Genomic DNA, 27,600 nt, shown 5'->3' on the forward strand with positions numbered 1-27,600 from the left:
TTCATTGTCCATCAGTATTTCTGATAGTTGGTTAGAGATGATAAAATAGAAGAGTGGAGTGGCGCCCAGGCAATTTCATCATAGCCACTGTAACAATGTATGAACCACCACATTTTTTTTTTTTACTGAAGCTCTCCATCATATTGTTCCCCATCTCTGCCCAGGTGTATGATGGCAAAGACAGTGCAGCCCCCGTCCTTGGCACGTACACAGGCTCGTCGATGCAGGGCCAGTCTCTTACCAGCACTTCCAACCATCTGTGGCTCGAGTTCTTCTCTGACCAGGAGGTGACCGCAGCAGGGTTCCAGCTCATATACCACAGTAAGTTACATTTCATTTCCCTGGCGGGGGAGGGAGCGTCCCTAAAACTTATCCAAATGGGTAAATTTAGTCTCACTTCAGGAGCCAGGCAGAGGCAGAGTTTAAACGAAATCTTAATTGACCCTCACCCTGCTTCACCATGTCTTTCACTGTCAGGGTATCCATTAAACACAGCGTGGTGCTTGTGCCCCACTCTGGTAGGGAAGTTAGCTTCTCTCTGTGTCTCTCTCTCTCTTGCTCCTCATTGTCTCATGTTCTCTCTATCTGTAAATTCCTCTCTCCTCTTTTCCTGTCCTCTCCTCTGCTGCAGTTAGCGTCTGCCTAACTGTACCTTGTTAAAACAGGTGAATTATTGTAGGGATTTTTTGAAGTCGGTGTGTTTGTGTGTGGTTTCACATGCATTTGTGCGTGTACTGCACATAGTGTGTGAATGTACATATGCATGAGCATGTGCATATGTGTACTGGAAGACTGGGTCATTGCAGTAAGTGGGCCAGTAATAGATGGCTTTTGTTTCTTCCCCTAATTGGCTTGCTGACTGTGTATTGTTGGTAACTGTTTCTAATCCATTACTGAGACGAGAGAAATGTTTTGGTGACACTGCATTTTGCAGTCCAATTTAAAGTGTTTTTGTGTTTCACCTGCAACAGAGTTCTGGGATTTTTTATTTATTCATTTTTTTTTATCTTCCACTGTTTTTTGTATGGTAGAATTCAACATAGTTAGTGAGAAAGGTAAAGGGCAGGGTGCTGTTTTGAATGTGTGTCTAAGCATAAAAGTTACCAGCTAAGTTCAGCTACTCTGTGCATAATGGGCGCTTACAAATCTACACAGGTACTGTATAGACCTAAAACTGACTGAAATTGCCTATCTTCTAGGCATTAGTTTAAATCAAATGGCAGATTGATTAATGTGCTGCAGTTCAGTATTGCATATTGTGAGAGTTTTTGGATGCTAATGTATGTACCCATGTGTAACCATGTGCTCATTTACCACAGCTAAATAAATTTCCATCAGCATCTGAATACAGCGACTGTTAGTTCAGAGGGTATGATGGTTTAATTACAAGCTGCCTTTTGAATTATAGAATTGCCCATAATTAAGTATCATATAATTAGATTTCAAGGATGTGGATAAGGTAAATAGCAGAATATGTACTAGTGCCTTTTATCCATGTCAAGGTATGGTCTTTACATGGTCTTTTCAACCAGAATAAATGGCAGTTTTCAACCAAAGGTTTGACTGATGTGTGAACACCAAGGAGGGCAAGGAGAAGGTGTAGTGTGGGGAGCTTAAATCTTGTCTGAACATGAAAACTGACCATGTTTTCATGACTCTTCTACCAAAAGTGCTGAGGTAATTTTCTAAATGTGAGCAGTAACTGTTGGAGATTTATACTGGGCATGACACTTGTAATACTGCCATAACATCTGGCATGGGCAGGGGCCTGGCTGTGAGGAAAGAGCATAAATCAGCGGTGCTGGGTTTATGTGCAGCCACTGTTGCCGCATAGCAGAATACACTTACATTTACTACCTGAACGAGCGGAAGGGAGACAAAGGCCACGGTCAAGATCAAACATGGCCAGTTGAAGGGTTATTGGAACATTCTCTTGTTTGTGGCTTGTTTATTTTATTTTATTTCTTTTGTATCATCTCAAACTGTTATGAGTGGCCATGTTATTTCTCAATCCTGGTAAATGTCCACACTCAATTGAACACTTAATTGTGGAGGTCTAATTGTGTTCTCTGTCCAGAAAGAATCTTTTACTGCCAAGTAATATAATGGGACTTTAAGTTCAATCCTCATCTGTACTCAACCGGAAATTAATCCCCAAAGCTCAATCAATAAGTCTTTACAATGCAGATAAATGGGAATATGGTGCCGGTTTACAATATGGCTGCTCTCCAGTAGACTTAGTTTTAAATGCTGACAAGCAGTTCTGTGTGTGTGTGTGTGTGTGTGTGTGTGTGTGTGTGTGTGTGTGTGTGTGTGTGTGTGTGTGTGTGTGTGTGTTTGTCTGTGTTTTTTCTGTGTTGGAGTCAAAGTGGTATAAGTCATTCTTAAACTCCTATTCTTAACCGTCCTCTTGCCATCCAAACCCCCTTCCTCCAGGTTTTGAGCTATCTCACTGCGATGATCCAGGCGTACCACAGTTTGGTTTCAAAGTCAGCGACCAGGGTCACTTCGCTGGTAGTGCCATCACGTATGGCTGTGACCAAGGTTACACCCTGCACGGCAGTGGCATACTCAAGTGCATGACTGGGGAAAGAAGGGCATGGGACAACCATCTCCCGTCATGTATAGGTAATCCTGTCTCCCTTTATGTATCCATTGTCTCTCTCACTATCTAGCTCTCTGTCTTTCTCTCAGACAGACCACCACAGTTTGTCCAACACTTTACAGCCATAACCTTTCTCTCTCTCTCTCTCTATGTCTTTCTCTCTGTCTTTCTCTCTCTTGCTCTCTCTCTCTGTCTCTCTGTCTCCCCCCTCTGAGGTATCTTATTTTATTATTCAGTGCAGGCACACTGTCAACATTGCTATGCTTGGTGTTAATCCCAAGGATTTATTCCTACATGATTTCCACTTAATTGAACTGTGTTGAAAGAAAATACATGACTTGTCATTTTGTAAGAGAATACAAATGCCCCTGATGTTTTATTGTGAATCATTGATCTCTCTATGTGTTCCTGATGCAAAGCTAGTATTACAGACTCAATAAGAACACTATGGTGAAGCAATTTGGAAATTATTGAGTTTTCACTGTGTTGTTTCTTTGCCCTGGCTGTGTTTCATTGCCACTCTGTGTAATTTAGATGTTGTTATTCACAGGACATTGATCACTATTTTTGTGGAGGTGAGGTACATAATTATCAAATTGTTCAAAGAGGTTATCATTAGTAGTTCAGTTTGTACTTTCATATTCAGCACATGCTGTGACAGAGATGGAGAAATAATAAAACTATTACTTGCACGTTGCTGGAGTCTATAAGGTGTTGTGAAGAAGTGTCCATCTCTCAATGTCTACCATTGATGGATTAGGGTAAAAAATGACTTACAATTTCTGGATGTGTGCAGAATTACACTTTAAATGCCAGCATGTTCTGTTGCCTTTTACAATGAAACGTGTTTCTGCCTTTTCAGAAAAAAGACTTGAGTTTGAATCTGTGGCATGTTACTGTATGATCACAAATTTGGATCACAGAAGAAGGTGCTTAATCATTCTATTGATTAGCTGTTCAACAGAGCTGGATCATTGATTGGTCAATATTTATAGTCAGCCTTGTGTCTGTGAGTTGAATGTGAAGTGGGATTTTCAGCCATTTCTCCTGGGCCACATCTCTAAGCTCCTGTCGAGGAGTCTTACATTTGCTTGGTGTTATGATACTGATTATAGCTTACCACTGTGACCATCTAATGCAATTTTCCCATTAATTAAGTGCCGTTTGTTCTGTAATATAGATAGCTAGAAGATAACCAGGGGAGAGACAACATAGATTGGATAAGATATTCCTTCAGTCATTAACATTTGTAGCAGTGTCCTTCCTGCAGTGCAAGGCCCAACCTATATATTCTGTGGACACAGTCTTTTTAAAGTTAATTAATGGCATCATTAGGAGGCATACTTAGAGACAAAACAAGTTTTGCATCCCTAAGTATCTCCGGCCAGGCAGGAAGTCCTTGTTGCAGTCCCATTACCTTTTAGTAGAAAACAAAGAGAAAAACTGCTCATTTTCAGCAGGACTGTTACTCGTTAGTACTCATTGTAGAGTCTAGGCTTCCATGTGCTTTGCTTGGACACTGTCAGCATGTTTGCTGTACTTAGTGACACTGTATGTGGATATGGTTATGTCTCTCTGTCTTTTGTGTGTATGTTTGCATTTTTTTTTTTTTTTCATTTTGGTAGAAAGTTATCATGAGTGTTGCTGATAAGGCAGTGTTTTTGTGTGCTTGTACGCAGCGGAGTGTGGAGGCAGTTTTAAGGGTGAGTCTACAGGGCGCATCCTTTCTCCTGGGTATCCCTTTCCTTACGACAACAACCTGAGGTGTACCTGGACCATTGAGGTCAACTCTGGCAACATTGTCAGGTAGCTCACAAGTTGCTAATACATGTACATATTTTTATTAATGCACATATTTTATTATTTCTATTCAAGGTATACATTGTGGATGAGAAAGTATTGTCTTTGTGTTAGTTTTGTTTTCTAGAATGCCAAACTGTTCATAATATTACATTAAATGTAGTTTTTGAATACTCCGTCTACATTTTCAAAATGTGTAAATTATGTCCTACATGTAATATGGATCATGACTCATGAATGTACCACTGACAAAAACACACACACAGTAGGAACACAAAGGATTTGTCAGTTTTCAAGAGAAAAAATATTAAGAATTGCTTTAGTTACAGAAAGCATTGAGCGTATTTTGTCTGATAAGACTAAAGTGGCTTTGACTGACATTTTATCCAGGGACTGCGGTGTTTACACACGGGGAAATTGCTGAGGTGAACTGATGGGAATTGATTTAAAAAAGTCTGAAATTAGATGAAGTCATCTTGACTTGACCTGACATGAAATGACTTGTGGATAAAAACATTGTAAAATGTTTTCCTGTGATGTTGTACAGTTGGTTTATATTTTTAACATGAAAAGGTCTTTTCCAAAACTAGATATCAGCAAGAGAAACAGCCTGCAGCTGCTCCATTAACAATGAATGGGAGAGGGACTTTGTAGACACTCTGACAGCACCCAGGGGAATTTTCCTGGGATGTGGAATTTTGCGGGGTGGGGGGGCTCTCGGTACCACTGTGATATAAAACCCATTTGGGCTTAGAGGTTGAAGTAAACATTGTATGATTTCATTAAGTCACCCTTGTGTTCTTTGTCAAAAAAGCTGCTCCAGGCCCTCTCTTAATGAGAGTGCAGATAACTCTTTACCCTCCTGTTTCTAACTTTGGTAGAAATTGATTGATATCACCAAATCTAACCTATTGTTGTAATCTGAACAGCCCAAAAGCATAGGGCAAGCATAGGATGCGTCTACATTGATTTTCCCTTTGAACTCATTTTAATCTGGTTTCAGGCGATGCCACAGCCACAATGTTTAACTATTTTGTGGCAGCCATTTCGCTTGCCTCCTTTTGGGCATTGGTTTTGCTTTGATTTGGGGATGCAAAATTGTGCAAGGGAGCATTACCCAATCAAAATGAGTTTAACTCAGCTGTACTGAAGTGAACAGCCCAATGACCTGAACTCAATTCATTTCCACTGATTTGAATTGCATTGACTTGACTTGACTTGAAATGACTTGAATCAAATTGACCTGAGCTGAACCAAACCAAAGTAAGCCAAAGTGACAGTCTACTTTGTTTACCTCTACCAGTCTGCAGTTCCTGGCGTTTGACACGGAGGCATCCCACGACATCCTGAAGGTTTGGGATGGGCCTCCTGAGAACGAGATGTCTCTGAAGGAGGTGAGCGGCTCACTGCTGCCCGAGGGGATCCACTCCACCCTCAACCTAGTCACCATTCAGTTCGAGACAGACTTCTACATCACCAAGTCTGGCTTTGCTATCGACTTCTCCAGTGAGTACTTCCTTCCAGTGACTTGAAGTAGTCTATGGTCTGTTCGCTCTTACAAACAGGAAACAAAGACACTTGAAAAATGGTTAAATTGCCCAAATTCTAAATGTGAGTATATGTGTTAATCTCGAATCACCTCCTTACTGTATATGGCTTAGAGTTTCGTAAACTCATTGTCTGTCCTAGTGACATTATCAAATTGAAGTATAGTCATTTTAATTCCTATCTTTCATTGATCTCTCTGTAGTTGCTATAATCTTTAGACATGGCTGGATGAGCCATCAAAATCCTAGGTATTTTCACAGTCGACTGCTGTGGGACTCTAGTGCACTGTGTGCCACTGTGGCACCCATGCAGTTTATATGTTTTGCTGACAGATAGCTTCAAAACCAAGCTTCTGACTACAGCAGCTCCATAACACCCTCTTGGTTCATGCATGCTTGATATTGTTAGTTTATAAATATTTTTATTTTATTTTATTTTGGTGTACACTTTGGTGACCCATTGTACAAATACATTTTGTGGGATTCTCTCCACCTGTCTAAAGCTTGTGTTGATTACAGAGGTGCATGCATAAATAGCCTGTTAGCCTCTGGCTGGTGAACCAAACGAACTATCACTAACTTTTTGGGATAAATGGCTGAATAAAGTTGCAACACTATTGCATGACTAATGCTCCAAATCTTTGTAGTGAAAATACACTCCCATTTAAAATGTGTTATTCATATCAGCAGTTTAATGTGTATTTGCATATAAACACACTCTCTTCCAAAGCTGTAGATCTAAAGAGCCAAATGTTGAATCTGTGGTTTTGTCAAACAGTTCTTTTGTAGAGTTGTTCCACTGACAGTGAGTGGGAGATTTCTTTATGGATGATTCCCTGGGTATTTGGGGAGGATATGGGTGCACTTTCTGGTTTAAAGGTGTTTGCAGTATTATGAGAAGACTTTTGACTGGGTGCTCAAGGTTAAACAATAAATCTTTGAGCTGACAGCCTCAACTCATTGTCAACACAGGAATTCCTTTTAAAGGTTTAGTGGAATGATTTTAATTCAGTCAGAAAAAAGTTTGACATTGATTTCAAACACAAGGAGTAACATATTTTTCTTTCAGTGTTTGATGGTTAGACAGTACAAAGCTTGTGGCACTGAGTGAAAGCCTAACCTTCCCTGTAACTGCATACCAATGCATACCAATATTTCTATCTGTCGGGAACAAATATTGAGGATTGGGTACTTGGGTACTCCGCAAGATTGTAAGTACAAAGATTTTGTTTGGTTGGTCAAGGAGCTGGCTGGTCACGTGTAGGTTGCCACATAAATTATTCATACTGCGCTGTATGCATAGTTGATGAGATGGCCTGGTAAATGTGACATCATTTACAGCAAGAAGTGGAAAGGAATTCTAAATCTTAATTTTGCTGACAACTAAAGAGAGTCTCTCACAGGTCACTTTGTTCAAATTTATAATTATCACTGTAATTATATATTGAGGCGTCCTTTGTTCGTTACATCCTTACACCATGAAACATCATGAATCGCACTGGCGTTTTAAGTGTCTATTGATAACATCTTGGATTATTGTTAGCCAGAGTCTGGATTCAGGAGTTCATGCTTGTCTTTTTTCCACAAATGCAAAATAATATCGATTAATTATCCACGTGTAATTATTCCCATAATATTTCATCCACATACATTTGGAAAATCTGGTCATAGAGATAATCACATATATAATACTGTCATTTCTCATACATATCATAAATGATAACATAATTTCATTTTAATTTGATATCACTACTTTTTTCTTGATATATTTTGCTAGGTATATTTAAACTTGGAAAATGAAAGCAAAATACAACCAAAAAAGCAACAAACAGCAAAAAGAAAGAAACAAACAAACAAACTGCAGTATGCATAATAATAAGATAATAAGATGTAATAAAAAGTGGAGCTCTCCCCTGGAAGTTGACGAGCTGAATCATCAGTCATAGACCTCTGCATGACCTTTTGTGAGATAGTTACTGGGCATTGCAATACTACAGTTAAACAGGACACATTCATTTAAAAATGCATGGGAATATATTGCAATCAGGAATGGAAAAGTATAAAGTTTTTATATTCTTGTAGAACTGGTAGATGTGCAGTTGATTGGATTAATTAACTGTAGAATCGTGGAGGACAGTACTGAAGGCACTCTGTCCGAAATCAACATGAAAACACGTCACATGCAAGTGTGTGAAATCATGACATACCTATCGTGCCAAACAAAAGCTGATGCTGCCCACTGATCTGGTGAAGGAAGAATGAGGACCGCTACTGATACCGTGCACTGTTGAAAAGGTTGGAGCTGGCCTGAGCTGACTCTGGAAATTGTGAGTTGGGTACAGCCTTATAATATGGCCTGTGAAGAGGGCGATGTCCAAATAATCCATCAGGTTTTACCATGAATATTCCCTGCTTGAGGCTGCTGCACAGCTGTGGTTGAGCAAAACATGTTGGGAAAACATGGGCAGGATTTTAACTGCTGAGATCAGGCAGTAATCTTTTCTTTGCTATAACTGGGTTTGAGCTACAGCATGAGTTTGACAGCTGTCTACCATATGATATGAAATTTGTTGTGGATGTGTGCGCTTTCACTTGTGCTCATTGATGTGTATGCATGTATGCTCTTGTGTACACTAATATATATGTGTGTATGTGTGTGTGTCCTTCAGGCTCGCTTGCGACAGCCTGCAGAGATCCTGGTATTCCTATGAATGGCAGTCGCAACGGGGAAGGGCGGGAGCCTGGTGACTCTGTGACCTTCTCTTGTGATCCAGGATACGAATTGCAGGGAGAGAGCAGAATCACCTGCATCCAAGTGGAAAATAGATACTACTGGCAACCTAGCCCGCCAAGCTGCATAGGTGAGTGAGTGAGAGAGAGAGAGAGAGAGAGAAAGAAGGAGAGAGGAAGAGAGATGGACGGAGAGTTAGAAGCAGGAGGAATGGAAAAAGTGATAGAGGGAAGTAAATTCAATGAAAAAGATAGAGAAAAAGGAGGGGGCATTTTGGGGATCAGAGTGACTGAGAGAGAGATGGCGAGAGGACGAGAGAATGAAGGAGAGAGTTTTTCTATTAACTGGCTGCAGCAGAGACTATAACTGTCATTGATGCCTTAAAGATATGTGTAGGGTAAACAGAAGACAATTCACATGTTTGAATCATTGCCAACTCCTCTGAGATTAGATCCAGTTCTGTGGCCAGTCAAGGGCTGAAACCTCTAAGGTCACGCAACACTTTGTCTTATTACAGCTTAACAACTAATTACTTAACAATGCAATTAAAAATGAGTACTTTTAGTAATTCCCAAGAAACCTATGTTGGATTTTCCTCAGTTGCTGCCAACTCCTTTGGTCTAACTTAATTCCTTTCTGGCTAAGAAAGTGCAAAGCTTAGATCTTGCAATGTAATTACAAGATCACACAGCTTGATGTAATATAATGACAAAACAACTATTAAATTCAGGTATGTGACAACCTGAGGGAGTTTTCAGCTTCCCCTACATCAATGAATAGTATTATCACTCCAAATAAAAGTGATATGTGATCAGTGTTATGTCTCATGGAAATGCTTCTAGATAAGAGTAGATGTTGAGTGATATCAACTTTTACTTAGTTTATGTAATAAATGTGCAAATGAGGAATGAGGGCTTTTGTGAAATTCACACTTTAATTATGAGGAGTAACCTCTAATGAGGCCCTGAAATGTTTATTTTATATAATTGAAAAAAAAAAAAAAAAAAAAAAAACACACACACGCAATAAAATCAAAACAGACTTTTTTGAATTTATTGGTGAAGTGTATCTTCAGCTTTCTTCAAAACATTATATTTTCATATCATATTTCATATATCATATTTCAACTGTTTAGTTTCAGTGGGAACATATGGGATCATTAGAATTCAAGTAATTTAAAGGCACTTGAAAAGAATGTCACATAGTCAAATAGATGAATGTGGTTGTAATTGTCCTTTTACATATTAAGTTGCATTACAAGAATAAATTAAAGGTGCAATAAGAAGGATTTTTACTGCCTCATAGCACAAAATTACCATATCGCCAGGGGATTGGTAGGACTGCTGATCAATGAGTCAACATATACTTTGCCAGGTGCTGAAAGTTTTGGCTTTCAAAATTCACTTTCTGGCTCACACACTGTGTTTTGGAACAAAAACTGTCACCCACTGGCATTTCAACAAATACACAATGACCAGTATCTCAAGGCATTTCAGCAACAAAGTCTAATAAGTGTTATTTTCTTGCCAAAAAGAAAAAAAAATGACAAAGCAGTGTACAGTATTTTCCATGATATATTACCTCTTCTGGATCTGTACTCTAATTAGCCAGCTTTCTCATCTCCGTTGTGAAAATGTGACCTTGTTGTTTGTGTCAGTCCACAGCCCACTGACACTCAAGGGATGAAAAGAGGCGCTGTGATAGACATTGTGTAAGAGATATGCTCTTTAGGCCCTTAGCAGATGCAATCTAAACACCATAGCAACCGCATGTAATACTCTGTTGGAAGGTCACTTGCAAGTTAAGTCCAGTTGTTTACCTACATTGATGAACACATGAAAACATCAACTCCAGCATAGACTAGTCCGTAGGTACTGTAAATGTAAATTATTTTATTACTCTCATTTTGGTTTTGGTGTTAACAAAATATTATCTAATTTGTGTTAATAAAAATAGCAATTGCAGTCAAAGGTTAGGGAAGTAACTTTACTTGCTGATAGCTAGCTAGGCTAATATTACTAGACAAAAATAATGCAATGGTGATCAATAGCTGTGTACACAAATCAGTGATGGTTCTTTTGCACTACTCAGCAAAAAGAATCAGCAGGTTATGTTGTATATGACAGCAGTCTTTTAAACATTAAACATTCTCTGTGATTAAAATGTCTTATTGACTCTTACATGAATCGCAAGTCATAATTGGAAAGCTGAGTGTAGCCAGAATTACTCATCAGATGTAAAATATTCTGTTAGAACCTGTACCGATTGCTGTCAGCGTTGATGCAATAGGTTGAGACTATCCATAGTTGTCATTTTTTCTGACAGTTGTTTAGTTTTTTTCCCTCTCCTTGATGTGCAGCAAGTTTTGGAAGAACCTTAGGGAATGAGTTCTTCCGCTGCTATTCTTGTTTTGAAACAGCCTGTTACATAACAGAAGTTGACCATAGTGTCTGAAATGTTGATAGCATTAAGGAAGTCTAGTTTCGCTGAAGTTATGTGGTGGTTTTCAGCATGGTCACCAGGGGGTCCCAGAATGCCACAGCAAATCTATTGACGATGTTGCAGTTCCATATAATCACTGATAAAGGCTGATTAAGTTCATGGATTGCTTGATGCCCCTTAAATTCAAATAAGTTATCTTAAAAAAAAATGTACAACTGCTTTGTCCCTGCGTGTTCAAAACAGAAGTTAATCACAGGAGTTGGCAGTCAGTCAAGATGGGGAACAGCCCAACATTTAAAGCATACATTTTGGTTATAATGTGCAGTTACTTCAAATTTTGTGTGCTTCTCATTCATATTTTATGTCTTTATCTCTCAAGCTCCATGTGGTGGGAATGTGACAGGATCTTCAGGATTCATCCTGTCTCCCAACTACCCACACCCTTACCCGCACAGCAAAGACTGTGATTGGCTCATTGCTGTCCATTCTGACTATGTCATTTCCTTGGCTTTTATCAGGTAATTGCAGCTTCTACAGTGTGGTGGGTTAACGGCAGAGACACTTAGGATTAAAAAAGGAGATGGCGCACTCGGCACAGTCATTCAAATGCTCCCGGGCAGTAGCATCTCAACCAGCAAGACCAGAGCCCTTTCTCTTTGAATGGAGTGTGGTCTATATTTAATGCTGGTGTTCAGCCTTGCGACAATCTGTGTCATTGACATATTAATGGTGAACAGTCATGTCGTGTATTTAGTCAAATCATAGAGTCATACATGGAGTCATCATAAATATCAAAGTTGCAAAATCTGAATGCATGATGACTGATAGTGCGTCTTACGCTGACATGCCCTCTTTTTTAACGTTTCAGAATTTCCTGTTGTAAACTGGTGCAGTGCACAGACTCATTTTATAATCGTAGTGTCTCTGGTAATGGGGATTTTTTTTATTGCTATATATTGTTTACTTTATTTATTTGTTCATATGGGCAAATGAATAATTGTTTTTTTTTATTAATTCTAAAAGAACTGTGTTTTTAACAGATGTGTTGTTGACAATTTACAGCACAGAGTTGTCACACATTTTTCACATGAAAGAGTTAATATCAGAATCCACTTTTTGACATTTAACAATCCTGGGTTGTAATGCATTCTTCAGGTGTCGATTGTCACTTGACATTTAAAGCAGGAGTGTAAAAATGGAAAACCTGGAAATACAAGGCTTTTGCAGGATATGGACAACAGGTTGGATCAGGAATACTGAAGAGGTTAAAAAAAAAAGTGTTGTTCCTTTAGAATATGGTCCAGTGGCTTACAAGATGAAGCTTTCCCTAAACCCATGGTACTGTATGTTTGTAACTTACCTGAAACAGGATGGACTCTTTTCTCAGTGGGTGCACAGGGGCTCAGCTTGTGCCATGGAATTGCTTGCTTTCTGCGGTGGAACCAGCTATAACATTAGAGTATTGAGCAGAGTTGGCCATGTGTGTTAAGCAGAGGACCTGAGTTTGTGTCCAGGTGTACTTGGTGATAGGGAAAAAGCAGCATCGCTTCTACAGGCACCTAGAGGCAGGGCTTGACATTAACACCCGTCAACCCACCAAATGCAGGCAGAATTCGGTAGTGGAATGTAACACTGTCATGCATACCAGCCACTTTGGCAGGTGGCTCACACACACACACACACACACACACACACACACACACGGGAGGAAGGAAATAACACATTCCTTGCTGAACCTATATGGAACATGATGTGTTCCATATTCTCTGCAGTGCGGCCGGGAATTTAGGCTTTTGAAAATACTGAGTTGCTAGGGACTTTGGAAAACCACTAGCCACAGTGGCTTGTGAGCCAAAAAAATTATGTCAAGCTCTGCCTAGAATATAGACAATCCTTCCATATTCACTGAAATAGAATGAAGATTTCAGAATAAATATATTGCAGTCAAAGTGTGATATAGGAACCCACATCATTTCCTATGCTGAATGATACACATAAGCTTTACATTATTAATGGAAATCTGAATTTTAAGCAGCAACACTGAGAGAGTGTCACGGATGGGCCTGTGCATGCTTTTTTCATTGGCAGGCCCTCCCTTTGCGTGAGTGTTGATGAATATTAATTGCATAATAATTCCATGACGAGGTGGAAAGGGATCCAAGGTGCAGTTGCTCCGTCTACACCCTCACCCGCTCTTCCTCCAGAGGTGAAAGAGAAAGATGTTTCTTTTCAGATTTTGTCCTTCAAAACGAACATCTAATGGAGTTAGCACAATGCTGCTTTCTCTCTTGGGGATGTAAAATGAAAGGATGGAGTTATGATTCTAAATTGGAGTTGCCTTGATCCAACTCAAATGCAATTATCTCCAAGCTATTTACATTTTTGTCATAAACCAGGCTCATTATTTTGAAAACAAATGCTCCACTCTCTCTCACTGCAGCATGTGATTTGATATACAGCGCTACAATATGAAACGATCTTTTCACACTGCATTGCCATTGCCGTCTGGGAAGATTTCGTGCTACCGCAGTGTCACAACAATTTAATCTCCTCTCACCTCTTGGGGGAGATATCTTTTTTTTTTTATCTCTTTGTCTAGAGATGCAAAGCAAATCGCTTGGCATGACTCACTTGTAGCACCGTGGTGCACACTCTCAATTTAAAACCCCGATGCATTCTAAATCTCTCACACAATCTGTACAATCTGGTGGTTAAGACTTGGCAAAAAATAATAACTGTTTTATTTTTTATTTGTCTGTTTTGTTTTTCTTGTCACAGCTTCAGTATTGAGCCCAACTATGATTTCTTGTATATCTACGATGGCTCAGACAGCAACACTCATCTGATTGGCAGTTTCCAAGACAGCAAACTTCCTGAAAAGATTGAGAGCACATCCAACTTTATGTACTTGGCATTCCGTAGCGACGGCTCTGTGAGCTATACTGGCTTTCATTTGGAATACAAAGGTATGCTGAATAGGGTTCTGTATACGTGTTGAGAGGATACGATATTCTACTGTATATTGGCAAATAAACAGCTTACTTTTCTGATATTAGAGCAGTGGGATGCATATATCTATCTGTATATAAATGAATAAGTAAATAAGCTTTTTGAAGTATGCCACACAGCTACTTTCTCTGATGTAGATGCCAACTGTGAGAATAGCCTCAGATTCACCCTCATACATTTTCAATATATTTTACTAACCCTGATGTATATTACTTTTTAACAGCATCACTTTGTTAGATCAAACAGCCCTTTGTATCCTATATAACCTCTTACATAATTTCACCTAATTAGAAACAGTATTTTAAACTATTGTCGCTGCTCTGAATGCTTTGGTTTTTTTTTTTTTTTTTCAATTGGCAGCAAAACTGCGGGAGGCATGTTTTGATCCCGGGAATGTGATGAATGGCACTCGAATGGGAGCTGACTACAAGTTAGGATCCATGGTGACATTCCACTGTGAGGCTGGCTACTTGCTGCAGGGCTACTCCACTCTGACGTGCATCATGGGCAACAGCAAGAGACCAGAGTGGGACAGAGCCAAACCCAGCTGTCAAGGTAACAGTCCTGCAGTTAAGAATTTTATACCTCCTGTGGGGGACTGGAACCAGTGGTGATTTTGATTCAGTCTGTAGGCAAAAATGGAGGACCAGAATAGCAGAGAGCCAGGCTCCAGCAATTCAGCCAAGATTTGCCATTATGTGACACAAAACAGCTTTAGTGTTGCTGACATTATTCCTGTACAATGCAAGAAAAGCAAATTTGGAGCACAGAGCAATTTGTGCTATCAAAGAAGGTGCACTTGGATCATTGCAGATCTTTCATCGCTCATTTTGAAGGCTGCCAAACAAATAAAATCAGTCTTCTAGTAGTGTCGTGGGTGGGGCAGTAGTGAAGCAAGTGCAGAGGACAGAATGTGACACCTCTATGATAGAAACATCTGTTAACTAAGCGGTGTGTCAAAAAGATTTTGGGGCATTAGCCTGGGGGAACCATTTGGATGCCAGCCGCATATCATCTTTATTTACAACATGTTACTGAATGGTGGTTGCACACCTTAAAACAGCAAAGATAAATTGTTATTTGCTCCATGGAAAATGAAAAACTTCTTGGTACAGTCTGTCTGGGCCTGGCAAGCAGACATTGGGCCAATCCCAGTTCCCTTCCCTTGGCCCTAACCCTTCAGAATGGAGCTGTAAGAGGGAAGGGATTGAAATCTTTACCAAGGAAATGGGACACCACTTTGTACATTATCAGTAGCCATAATTCATAGAGAAGCTCTACGTTTATCATTACAGTAGAGGGGAAATGAGTCTGGGTGAAGGCAAAACACAATGTAATTGAGGTCTTTACATACATGGTGTGTGCAGGTCGCCTATAAAGCAGCTGGTTAATGAATTAAAACTCAAACTGTCTACCTGCAGGGTGGGAACTACAGGTGAGCCAGGAGGAGCTCAGCTCCCCTTAATAGGAAATGAGTTCCCCTAAAAACTTGATGCAAGAAATGTGAAGGGGTCTCTAACAATATGCAGGGTTTTTTCTTCAATATAAATTTCGGAGGCAGCGACAGTTCTTAAGTTTCATGCCCCAGTGTGATTAAACACAATCTTTCAGACCCCAGAGCCTGAACGTGATCAGGTCGAGCTTTTGACAGATGTGAAATACGTCTTCAGACATATTAAAATGAGGGAGGAGTGTGCAAAGATGGCCCTGCTGCCTGTTAAATGCCGTTTTATTTATATTTTTTGTGTGGAAGGAGGACTTGCAAAGTGGGAATTCCATTTTATGGTCTCTCTCTCTCGCTCTCTCTCTCACACACTTTTTCTCTCCCTCTCTCTCACCGAAATGATACCTGTTTATTTGCATATAGAACGGGAAAGTGAGATCTGAACACAAGTGGGCAGGTGAGACGCATGTTAATACTAGTTGAGTGTGGATGGACTGACAGATATCTACTTGTATTTGGATTTCTTAGGACGGTTGTTAATACCAAGTGGGGGCAGCCTCTTCTTCACATGTACTGACATACTGTAGTTATTCAACTGGTAGCAAGCCACAAGGAAAGGGCATTTTGATGGTGTCTTGCTTCTGTAATTCAACACATTTCTGGTTGAAACAGGCAGTGAGGGTGAGACATAAAGTGAGGAGGCACTGTTCACAAGTGGGCGGGATGGACCAACAAGCGTGGAGACTTACTCACCGCTTTGTCCATAACTCTTCAAATGATTAAATCCTGGTTGATGGGATCCTGCCATAGTGTCGGCTCACATTGAAATCTGTAAAATTACACACTTCATATAATGGGAGATTGTTCAAAAGTCTGTGATGGTGTCATTGGATAGTAAATAACAGAATTGTGTTATAAAAATACAAGAATATTTCATTTTGACTCATTTGAATCATTATTTAGTATTCTGTCTTACACTTTTTTCTCTGTCAATACAAAGTGGCACAGCACAAATATTTAGTTGAGTTTACTGTGCATTATGTTATGAGGGTATAAGATTTTTGTTTTAACTGGACATTGGTAAAGCAGGAGCAGCCACTGCAGGTAATGCAAAATAAGTTATACAAGAGTTATTTAATATGAATTCATGTCTAGTGATAATTAAAACATCATGAAATAATCATATTTACAAAATTATGAATTTAACAAAGGACTGAGTCAAAGTTAGTGCTGTTTTGAGGATGCCTTTTTATTGATAATAAATTCAGAAAATAAGTTCAACATTTGCAGCTGCATTAGTTAATTGTTTACTAAACCTGAATAAATATATTAAAGCCTTCGTTAAGAATTAGTTCTTGCATGAACTAACATTAGTTAAAGTTACCCTTTTAAAAAGTATTAACATAAAGATTTCTTACAGATTTATAGTTCTTAGCAATTTATAGATGTACAAATTTACAGCCCAGTACAAAGAGAATACATTTAACTGGACATACTGCTGGCAGGTTTTCCCTGCGCTGTAGCTCATGTAGAGAAAAACAGCTGAAGATGTGGACAGTCTCATGATAAAACAGTCAAGCACTCTCTCTCTCACTATTCAAAGTATTTAATCAAGGCAGGTCGAATGAGAACTGTGGGCAAGAAGGACACCCACTGTTATACCAAGGAACTATTCATTGCTTGTATAGTTTCTGTGTAACTTCACTTAATAGTCATCAACAGCTTTCCAATTAGTGTTTTCATTCTGTCTTCCCGAAAATGAAGGGAATTTCTCACATTCACCTTTCAGTACGTTAGATGTGTATTCAATATGTTAGATGTCTATTGTGCTGTGACTGTTGCATTAGCCCATATGTCTGTCTGAATGAAGTGGATTGCAAGGCTGGGTCAATACCCTTACAGTCCAGTTAATTCAAAATGTATATAGAAACTACCACCCATTTATTTGCAGTCACCTTTCTATTTGATAGAACAATCATTCTCATTTATCACTTAATAGACTGGATATCACAAAACTTTTACCTAATTTTTGTCAATGTTTGGATTTTAGGAGAATCTACATTTGGAAATACTTTAACCAGAAGCATCAAACATTACATTGGACATTTTTTTTTATAGGTGTTAAGATTATACCCACTGATAAGCTTGTAACACAAAATGAATGTGTCACTGCCTCTTCTTTCCTCTGCACTTACCTGCCCACCTGCAGACATTAAAGCATGTAGCTTTAACTGCAGAATCCGTTTCACTCACCTGCAGAAGACTTGGAATGGATTTCCGCTTGCTGTCAACATGTATGTTTGATTACATGCCTCATGTTCCACCAACAACCAAACCTGGATTAATTGCTGATTCATCTTTCTGCAGTGGTGCCTCTGCTCGCTTGTATTCCTTCTCCCCCGCGTTGTTCAACGGAAAAGCAGTGACATGTGCATTGTTTTGGCCACATGGGGATTTGAGCAGCTGGTGACAGCTTCCCTCTGACAAATGAGAGTGTGTTTGTTTACAGTCGAGGCTCTCCCACCTGCTGGCTCAGTCCGTGAGGTCTGAGGCAACTGCATTAGGGGGCCTCTTGGCAAATTAGCTACATCATTAACGGCTTAAGATAGGATGCCGAGATGCGACGCAGGTGCAGGACAGACCTCAGTTGATATTAATGAACCCAGTGGCCAATTGAATCATTGTCAACACTACGATGATGGCACAAGGAAAAAGGTTTTGAGATAAAGGCTTGCAAGGCTATGTAGAAAATTTAATGGTTTTCTTTTGGAGCTGCTGTTTAAAGGATAGTTGCTGTGCCCTCCTTGTGGTTAGGGGCCTCCATATATAACTCCTGCTTTCCGGCAAAATGACACCAACCAAAACAAAAAAAGAAAAAAACAAAACAAAACAAAACTGACTCCAACTTGGTATTTTCTGCTGAGAGAAGATAGCTTGGGGTTTGAAAGTAGCATTGTTATGCATACAGTATGCTGCCATTAATACATAGTCTTCTCTGTTATCACTGGAAATATAATAAACATTTTATTCCAGTCAACATTTCAGTTAACTGTTTTATTATAGAGCTGCCTGCTGATTGGAAGGCTGTCTTAGTTAAAATGTTTGAAACTCCCAAAACAAGTTTTGGGAGTTTTGTGTTTTGGTAGAGTTGTTGATTGATGGTGTTTTTAGTTTGTTTGAAGGAAAAAAGTACTTTTCCTCCCTGGCTGTTTGTTCCCTGTAGAATTTTAAGCCTGTGAACACAACTCATTCTTCTTTCTGGGTCTTTGTATGGCTCAATTTACTTTTGAAAATGTTTCAAAAGTATCCCACAAATGTCATTTTTTGGTAGGCTGGTCAAAATTGTATTTGTTAGCAGTTAAAAGTTCAAAGGTGACTCTTTTCTGTCTTATTTCCCTGTGTGAAATGCTTACCTGTGCATTTGTGCCAGTTACAATGGATTGGCTGATTGTATTTTATTGCCTTATTTCCCCAGGTATTGTAACCTTGTTGTTTCACAGTTGTAAGCTCAGTTTCTTTGTTTGTCTCCCCTCCTATTCACACAGCTCCGTGCGGAGGTCACTCCACAGGATCAGAGGGGACCGTGCTCTCCCCAAACTACCCTCGTAATTATACCAAAGGCCAGACCTGCATCTATGACATCTTTGTCCCTGGGGACTTTGGTAAGCCTTTAGGTCATTATTTTCACTGTTTAGAATTGAAGGGTCACATATGGTCTACCTAAGTGCTGTATGGAGCCTGTGTATTGTGTGGAAATCCAGAAAGAGATTTCTGCAAACATAAAGTGCGACAGAGAATATGAGACAGATTATTGTTTGTGTTTTCAGTGAGTTTTGGGTTAATGAGGAGGATGGAGGAATTGTTATGTCTCTGAAGAAATGGAGGCTTACTTACGAAGCTGGTCATGGCTCACAGTGCACTACCAAACAAAACATTCAAACTTGCATAATTCATTTCCCTGTAGTGCTTAATTTCCATCGCATACATTTCAGAGTTTTGTAAGTTTGGAATGGTATATTTCAAGGTTACAGCCACAGAGGCTCAGGTTAAATGCTAGTCTATTGCCGTATTAGTATGCAGTCAATGTTCACTTACTTCATATCTGACAATTGAATTGGCAGAGAATCAAGCCAATGGCTACACCATAAATATACAAACAAGGTCAGTGAAGGCCACTGTCATTGCTCAATGTGCTGTTTGGCCAATGCAATCTCGTATGAACTATAGGCACGGTATACACTATATTACCAAAAGTATTCGCTCACCTGCCTTTACTCATACTATGAACTGAAGTGCCATCCCATTCCTAACCCATAGAGTTCAATATGATGTCGGTCCACCTTTTGCAGCTATTACAGCTTCAACTCTTCTGGGAAGACTGTCCACAAGGTTGAGGAGAGTGTTTATAGGAATTTTTGACCATTCTTCCAAAAGTGCATTGGTGAGGTCACACACTGATGTTGGTCGAGAAGGCCTGGCTCTCAGTCTCCGCTCTAATTCATCCCAAAGGTGTTCTGTCGGGTTCAGGTCCGGACTCTGTGCAGGCCAGTCAAGTTCATCCACACCAGACTCTGTCATCCATGTCTTTATGGACCTTGCTTTGTGCACTGGTGCACAGTCATGTTGGAAGAGGAAGGGGCCCGCTCCAAACTGTTCCCACAAGGTTGGGAGCATGGAATTGTCCAAAATGTTTTGGTATCCTGAAGCATTCAAAGTTCCTTTCACTGGAACTAAGGGGCCAAGCCCAGCTCCTGAAAAACAACCCCACACCATAATTCCTCCTCCACCAAATTTCACAGTCGGCACAATGCAGTCTGAAATGTACCGTTCTCCTGGCAACCTCCAAACCCAGACTCGTTCATCAGATTGCCAGATGGAAAAGCGTGATTCATCACTCCAGAGAACGCGTCTCCACTGCTCTAGAGGCCAGTGGCGGCGTGCTTTACACCATTGCATCCGACGCTTTGCATTGCACTTGGTGATGTGTGGCTTGGCTGCAGCTGCTCGGCCATGGAAACCCATTCCATGAAGCTCTCTGCGTACTGTACTTGGGCTAATCTGAAGGTCACATGAAGTTTGTAGCTCTGTAGCAATTGACTGTGCAGAAAGTCGGCGACCTCTTTGCACTATGCGCTTCAGCATCCGCTGACCCCTCTCCGTCACTTTACGTGGCCTACCACTTCGTGGCTGAGTTGCTGTTGTTCCCAAACGCTTCCATTTTGTTATAATAGAGCTGACAGTTGACTGTGGAATATTTAGGAGCGAGGAAATTTCACGACTGGATTTGTTGCACAGGTGGCATCCTATGACAGTTCCACGCTGGAATTCACTGAGCTCCTGAGAGCGGCCCATTCTTTCACAAATGTCTTGTTTCACAGTCTGCATGCCTGAGTGCTTGATTTTATACACCTGTGGCCAGGCCAAGTGATTAGGACACCTGATTCTGATCATTTGAATGGGTGACCGAATACTTTTGGTAATATAGTGTATATGCACTCCATACCAGCATACTGTTGGGAGACCAACGCTCCTTCTGTCAGGTCAGGTCTCCAGTCTTATACATGCACTGGAACACAACCAGAGGAATGGCAGGGCAAGGGCTCCAGCAAGAGGCGTGAAAGCAGAATAGGATCAGGGCAAACAAAAATTGATTGTGTTGACATGAAAAATGCTCTATACCGTAGGTAATGGAGAGGAAGGTCAAGCTGTGGAGTGCTGTGGGGAATAGATGGAGCAAGCAAACGCACGGTCGCTTAGTTTATCCAAGCGCCTCTGTATATACATAATTCAGCAGTACATCTTCAGAGGACCATGATGCAGTTCTGCTCAATATTCCATGTTAGTCATAAAGAGCTGCTGAAATTGTAGGCAGAGATTTTTATTCAGTAAAGCCCTGTGCTTACGAAACACAGATTAATCCCCCGTGTGATGATCCAGCCCGACAGTTTAGATCCTCTGTTGCCAGTTCCCACTACTCAGGGAGACCAGGAACCCACAGGTTTTCTTTTATAAATATTGCATACAATTGCAGTCTCTTTAAACTGCCTGAAAAAGCTTAATGGAGTGTGGAAGTCACCGAGCAGCATTCCCACCTGGGCCAGTGAATTTATTCCACGGAGACTGACAGAGTGCAGTCACGGAGGCTATTGAAAAGTGCCGCTGATGATGAACAAGATATTTGCTGCCTGGTGGCTTGAGGGAAATATATTCTAAGTGGTGCTCTAACAGAGCAACAGGGAACCAGCTATGATTTAACATGTTTAAAACTGTATCTTTAGTCCAAAACAGTAACAGTATACTGTGTAGCCACAGTAGATCTCTAGCTGTGAACTCAAAAGACCCAAATATTGCAGCATGAGATCTAAAATTATCTAAACCAAGCACCTCTCGTGTGGAAGATACTCTATATGAGAGGTCAAATATTTCCAGTCTGCCACATTGGAAATATTTGAATTTTTGATGCAGTAGCTGAAAGCAGAGCATAATTCTGAAGGCCTGTATACCAGTATCATATCCCTAGCTGCAAAATACAAGAGGCTTTCATCCCTCTGTGGAGCCAGGCTGGGATTCCTCCAAGCTTAGTGTGAAGAGTGTCATGCTTTTCATTAATGCCAATGGATGAAACTGATTTGATCTATTTTAGTGAGATGTCATCAAGAAACAGCAATTAATCAGTCATTATTTTCTGTAATCAGGCAAGTTTAAAAAAAAAAAAAACAACTAAAAAAACAACGCTCCATCTAGTGAGAGGCCTTATTAGATTTTATTTTAAATGGTCATAGTGAAAAGGCCATACATGAAAAAGTCAGTAGAAAAAATTCTCCTATCACTCAAGTCCTGATGCACCTGACATAACTGGGCAGAGGAGGTCTTCATCTTTTCCTTTCTCCATCTCTTCCTTCGTATCATCATCCTCATCATCACCCTCTTTACATCTATCCACAGGCGAATATTGTGGAGAAAATAGCAGTCATACTCTGGACTATACAGCGGCTCCACCTGCAGTGGAGGCAGCAAAACTGAGACTTTAAACATGTATTCCATCACATTTCTGGTTCTAATGCGGGCATTACTGTAGCTCTGTTCCAGGGTTTGGCAGACGTGTCAACATCCAGGAGTGTAAGGTGCATCAGCAGTCTCCTTGAGAAATAAAATAAAATGCATTGTAATCGAGTAATAATGTAATGTAATCACTACCTCTGATTAATGGAGAATATGCCTTGTAAGTCCTGTAATATCAAGTGACTTTGGAAACATTCATTTTAGGCACAAACTTGTGTGTACTAGTGTGTACAATTTACGGTTAAGTAAGCAGTTTTTCTTTTAGTAAATCATGTTGGTTAGATCGTGTGTGTGTGTGTGTGTGTGTGTGTCTATATCTGTGTTTGGGGGTAAGGGGTTCTGTGGGTACCAGCTTGGCAGCTGAGGCTAACCTATGGGCAATGTTATAGCAGACACCACATTTCAGTGTCCAATATCGAGGTAATTGAAATGTGTAAGTCTAGGATATTGTATCTAATGTGGGACTAAGTCTGTCCCGCATATGACCTGTTGCGTGCCATAAGCCTTTGAGATATTGTGTCAAGCTGGTTGAACTGGCAGGAGAAGGTCAGGGAGAAATATCATCTCATGATTGTGGCCCTGCAACCTGAGGGATTAATACCTGAGAGCTGACAGCATTACATGGATGGATGGATGGATGTCTTTTTCTTTCAGTGTATAGTTGCAGGGGATAACATGGACCTTGCAAAGATATATTAAACATTGGTTTGGCTATTGTTTAGTATTATTGCAAACAATGTTCATCCCCGTTTCCTAAACATTATGTTCTCATACAACTAAACTGCATTCTTTCAAGGGGAAAGTATTTTGTAATTGGATTATGTTTGTCATGTATTGCATGAATGTTTGCCATCATGTAGTCCTAAGTCCGCGCTAGGACAAAGGCAGGGTGGCGGATCAGTCAAACTACTAACTTTCACCCAGGCGACCTGAGTTTGAGTCCAGTGCCAATAGAGTTTGTTTAAAACATTTCTTTACGTTACTCTAACCAAGTGGTTTTTATGCCTAAACCTAACCTTTCTTTAACCTTAACCATGGAGTTTTGCTGGCTAAAGGTAACAAACCTGGCTAACATCGCCTGACTTGCAAGTTTTATTGATTAGAAATGTTTTTAATAGTTGCTGCCTTTCAAAAGAGAAATAATACTGCAACCAAATACTACAGTACAAAATAATAAATAAAAATAAACAAAGTCTATCTATCTATGCCTTATGAAAGCACCAAGTCATCCCAACAGTATCATCATAACATACTCAAGTCATGAATTTCCTGTGCTTGACCAGCATCCAAAGAAAGCCAGCAATAGTTTGGCCTTGCAGGAGACATCCTTTGTGTAATATCATCATAACACAGATATTCAGGTATTTGCTCAGTGGTAATGTGATATTTGATTTTTTCCATGTTGCCCAGCCCTACTTCACCTGTTTCTTATGTGTGGAATTTGATGGGAATATTTGGTAAAGTGAGAGCTTGTATGGACTGTCAATTTACATTTCCTACTGTAACATTTTTGAATTACAAGCTTTTTGATCTGTAGATAAAACAGAGTGGGTGCGAACACTGGAATTACTTTAGAATGCCATGATTCAAGCATGTATGTAATGATTTATTTATATATTCATCAACGTATTAAGTGAAGGATAATTAATCTATTTTGGGTGAACGTTAAAGGCTGTAGTGTTGCAGCTGGTGTTGAGTCTGACTTGCAGAAAGATTTGATTTCCCTTGAGCTTTGACCTTTGACCTTATCACTGGCTCTGTTATAATGACAACAATGCCACTCGGCTATCAAAAAAAAAAAAAAAAAGTTTATTTACCATTCCCTCTCTAAACTAGGCTACATAAATTAAAAAATAAACAACCAAAAATCTTTTTCATGGATTATCATATGGACAGCATAATAAAACAAAATAAATGCAGTGCTCATCACAGAGAAATTAGGCAGTTTTGATGGGCAGATAGGCTATTGAAGAATAAGCTCACACGCATCAGCATACATTTGCATTAGTACAAGCAGGACAATGAAGGAAACTGGCATTTTTCATTTTTCACAATAACTGCAGATGAATTATACTTCATCCATGGACTTGTTTTGCATGAAAGATATAATATTCATGGCCTATTTAGCCACTTTTTTCATCAGGTCCTCTACTGAGGATTTTCATAAATAAAAAGCTCAAATGTATACCAGCGTAGGCTATGTGGTTCAGATTGTCTGTCAGATTCCCAGCGCATAACAAGGGTTGTGAAAGTTTACTTTCATTTGGCTGTTTTGGTTTTTGACATGCATTTTTTCACACATTGACATCACAGTACAGTTTGTATAGGTGGACTGTGTTCCGTTGTTGTTTTGCTAGCTTAACAAATCCTTTGGTTTCGCACTTAGCTAACTCTGAGTCTGTTTTCCCTTGGACCTCATTTTGCCACGCCACATTTCACACTTGATATACTAACATAATGCGTGCAAACAATGAACATCCATCCATACCATCATAATGCACCACATTGCAGCCCAGTGGAGCTCTGCCTGAAGCATCGCCTCTGTAATACAAACAGATTTGTGCCTTTTCATGATGTACTTCTGTGTGGCCTACATGACATATATTTACATTTTAGGTATTAGGTGGTTTCTCTCATCCCATGAGATTTACAAGTCTATAGTTGTAATGGCAGGCATTCATATACTGTATCGCAAGTGTTGATCATAAAAAGGATAATAAACAGAGCTGGCAGCAGACTCCAGAGCTCAAGACACACTGCAAGTATACTGAATAAAATGGGTGCACATTTCATTTGTGACCCATCATTTCTTGGTACTACAACATTAATATTACGTTCTGTGCATTTCTAATTTTATTTTGCACCATTCAGATGTCATTAAGGTACAGTGTGCATCTCTCTTGGCCTTTACTGTTTTATCCTGTCAGAAATAATTGTTGTAGTCATATTTCAAACAATAACCCTGCTTCTTTTTTGAAGAGATGAATTATTTGTGGCAGCCAACCTTTGCCGTGGGCACTGCTTGTAAGCATATAAACATACACCGCCACACAGGAATACACTCTCTCTTGTTTACACCAAGTTCAGTGGCCACTGTGTAACTTTTTTGGTTTTTTACTTTCTAACAGGGTGTTGTGTTTGCTTAGAGAAAAGCAGGTAGGCTGACTGGCTGGGGATATTGATGAAGCAAAACTGGTGTACCTGTACAGCACACTCCTACACACAAACACACCTATCATTGATGCAAATATGCCAAACCATTCTTGTAGGTAAATTGATTGTTGTATTTAGCCTGGAGGGTATGTTTCTTCAGTTTGGCCCCCTTTATGAATGTTTGATAGCTTCATGGGTAAGCCAAATTCTCCCAATCAGTGAAGGCTTATATGCTATTTATTCATGGTAAAATCCACTCAAAGGCTATGAAGATCTCATTAAAATTCCAGCGACAATTACTCTTTTTTTCTAACCTCAAGAAGCTGAAAATGAAACTTGTTACTCAAGCTTTACTCTGCAATAATATATTTTAACTACATGTAGCCAGCCCAAATCTTAACAAAGTTATATAGCAAAGAGTTGTCAAGCTTATTTTTAATGGAGTCGACACTCTGTGCTTACTATGTAGTTTAGTTTGCCTGAAGTTGCACTTCATCATAATGCAGTTTCTTACCTGAAGGATCTTCATAATGAGTCACTGGTGAATATGAGTTCATAGTCACAACACTCAGTCATCTCCATGTCTGCCCAGGGCTTTTTATAGCTTCAGAATATGTCTATATTATACTAACAACAACATATGCATAATGGTTGCCACAGAATGTGTCAGGGGGCGAGACAGGAGCACTGACAGATTGCAGTAATAAATCTGAGCTGTAACAAGTTGGACAGAGAATGAGCGAGAGAGAGTGAGTAGAAGAGCAAGAAAATGTAGAGATTGAGAGCAGGAAAGACAGTGAGCCTAAGTACAAGAAGGAAGCAGCTAGAGCTTGACTCAGTTTGAAAATCTTGGAGAGAATGAAAAAAAAATGGAAGTGATAATGAGTTAGACAGAAACCCAGAGAACAAGGATGAGAAAGAGAGAGACAGAGTGCCGCTGAGAGTGATCATAAAAACGTTGACCCCGGGGGCTGATTGTTGACTCATCAGTGATGTTCAGTGGAGAGTAAGATTATGCCTGAGGCCACCCTGGTACATGACTTGCTGCATCCCACACAAATAACGCTCCCCTGCCTGACTGCCTCAGTGCATACACTGCAGTCAGTGTAGGCAACCTAATAAAATCCATGAACTCGTGGCATGGAATGAGCTTTCAATTTGGGGCTGCACAGGTATGACTGAGGATGTGTAAGTGGAAAGACTCCCTCTGTCAGATTTGAATGTATGGTGTTTTATTTACTCAGCTTATCCCTTGAGTTAATGAGATTTTGAGTACTTGTTTTGTTGGTATCATGACTTTTGCTAGCTGTCAGAGATGCCCTTGAAGAATACACTGTTTTAAGAGTTGAACGGTAAAGATGACAATGAAGACCCAAGCAGACATTTTAAAAAAGTGGGGAGAAAATGCTGCAAGCACATAAGCTGTCCCCCCTTCTCTTTTGAGAACTCTTCCCTCTTTCAATCCATAGAGAAGTGTTCTTTGCCAAGATCAGAGGCCTAATGGACTGTATGCAGGTTGTGCCAAGGTGCAGCCACACTCCCTGCCAAAAGGGCTGATGCAATTTCACTGTGATAATGGGTCATTAAAAATATATGTGTCTGTGCTGTCATACAATCCCTCTGGTTTCTGTAAATGAGGCTTGTGTATGCTGTCACTGCCCAGAATCTCAGAAGGCTTGTGCTGCCACAAAGCAAAGATGACAGGTAGCTCTTCCATAATTCATAACCAGAAGGACAAACATATGCTGCCATTTTCCTTACCTTTAGCTATTGCCGATGCTATGAGTGTCTTTAACACCTTTTCAGA

The 27,600-nt window shown here is 39.9% G+C and overlaps 1 protein-coding gene across 1 annotated transcript in view; it reads left to right on the plus strand.

The window, feature by feature from the left end:
• The window catches only part of LOC115373316 (CUB and sushi domain-containing protein 3-like), a 285,861-nt gene that overhangs the window by 128,560 nt on the left and 129,701 nt on the right, over window positions 1-27,600 (plus strand). The window contains exons 23-31 of the mRNA XM_030071637.1: window positions 165-321; window positions 2,437-2,628; window positions 4,285-4,411; window positions 5,709-5,911; window positions 8,622-8,813; window positions 11,505-11,643; window positions 13,904-14,091; window positions 14,495-14,689; window positions 19,124-19,240. Coding sequence (XP_029927497.1) covers window positions 165-321; window positions 2,437-2,628; window positions 4,285-4,411; window positions 5,709-5,911; window positions 8,622-8,813; window positions 11,505-11,643; window positions 13,904-14,091; window positions 14,495-14,689; window positions 19,124-19,240 — 1,510 coding nt within the window. The remainder of the gene's footprint in view (window positions 1-164; window positions 322-2,436; window positions 2,629-4,284; window positions 4,412-5,708; window positions 5,912-8,621; window positions 8,814-11,504; window positions 11,644-13,903; window positions 14,092-14,494; window positions 14,690-19,123; window positions 19,241-27,600) is intronic.

Source organism: Myripristis murdjan, chromosome 16, assembly GCF_902150065.1.
Source record: "Myripristis murdjan chromosome 16, fMyrMur1.1, whole genome shotgun sequence".
Lineage (NCBI taxonomy): Eukaryota > Metazoa > Chordata > Actinopteri > Holocentriformes > Holocentridae > Myripristis > Myripristis murdjan.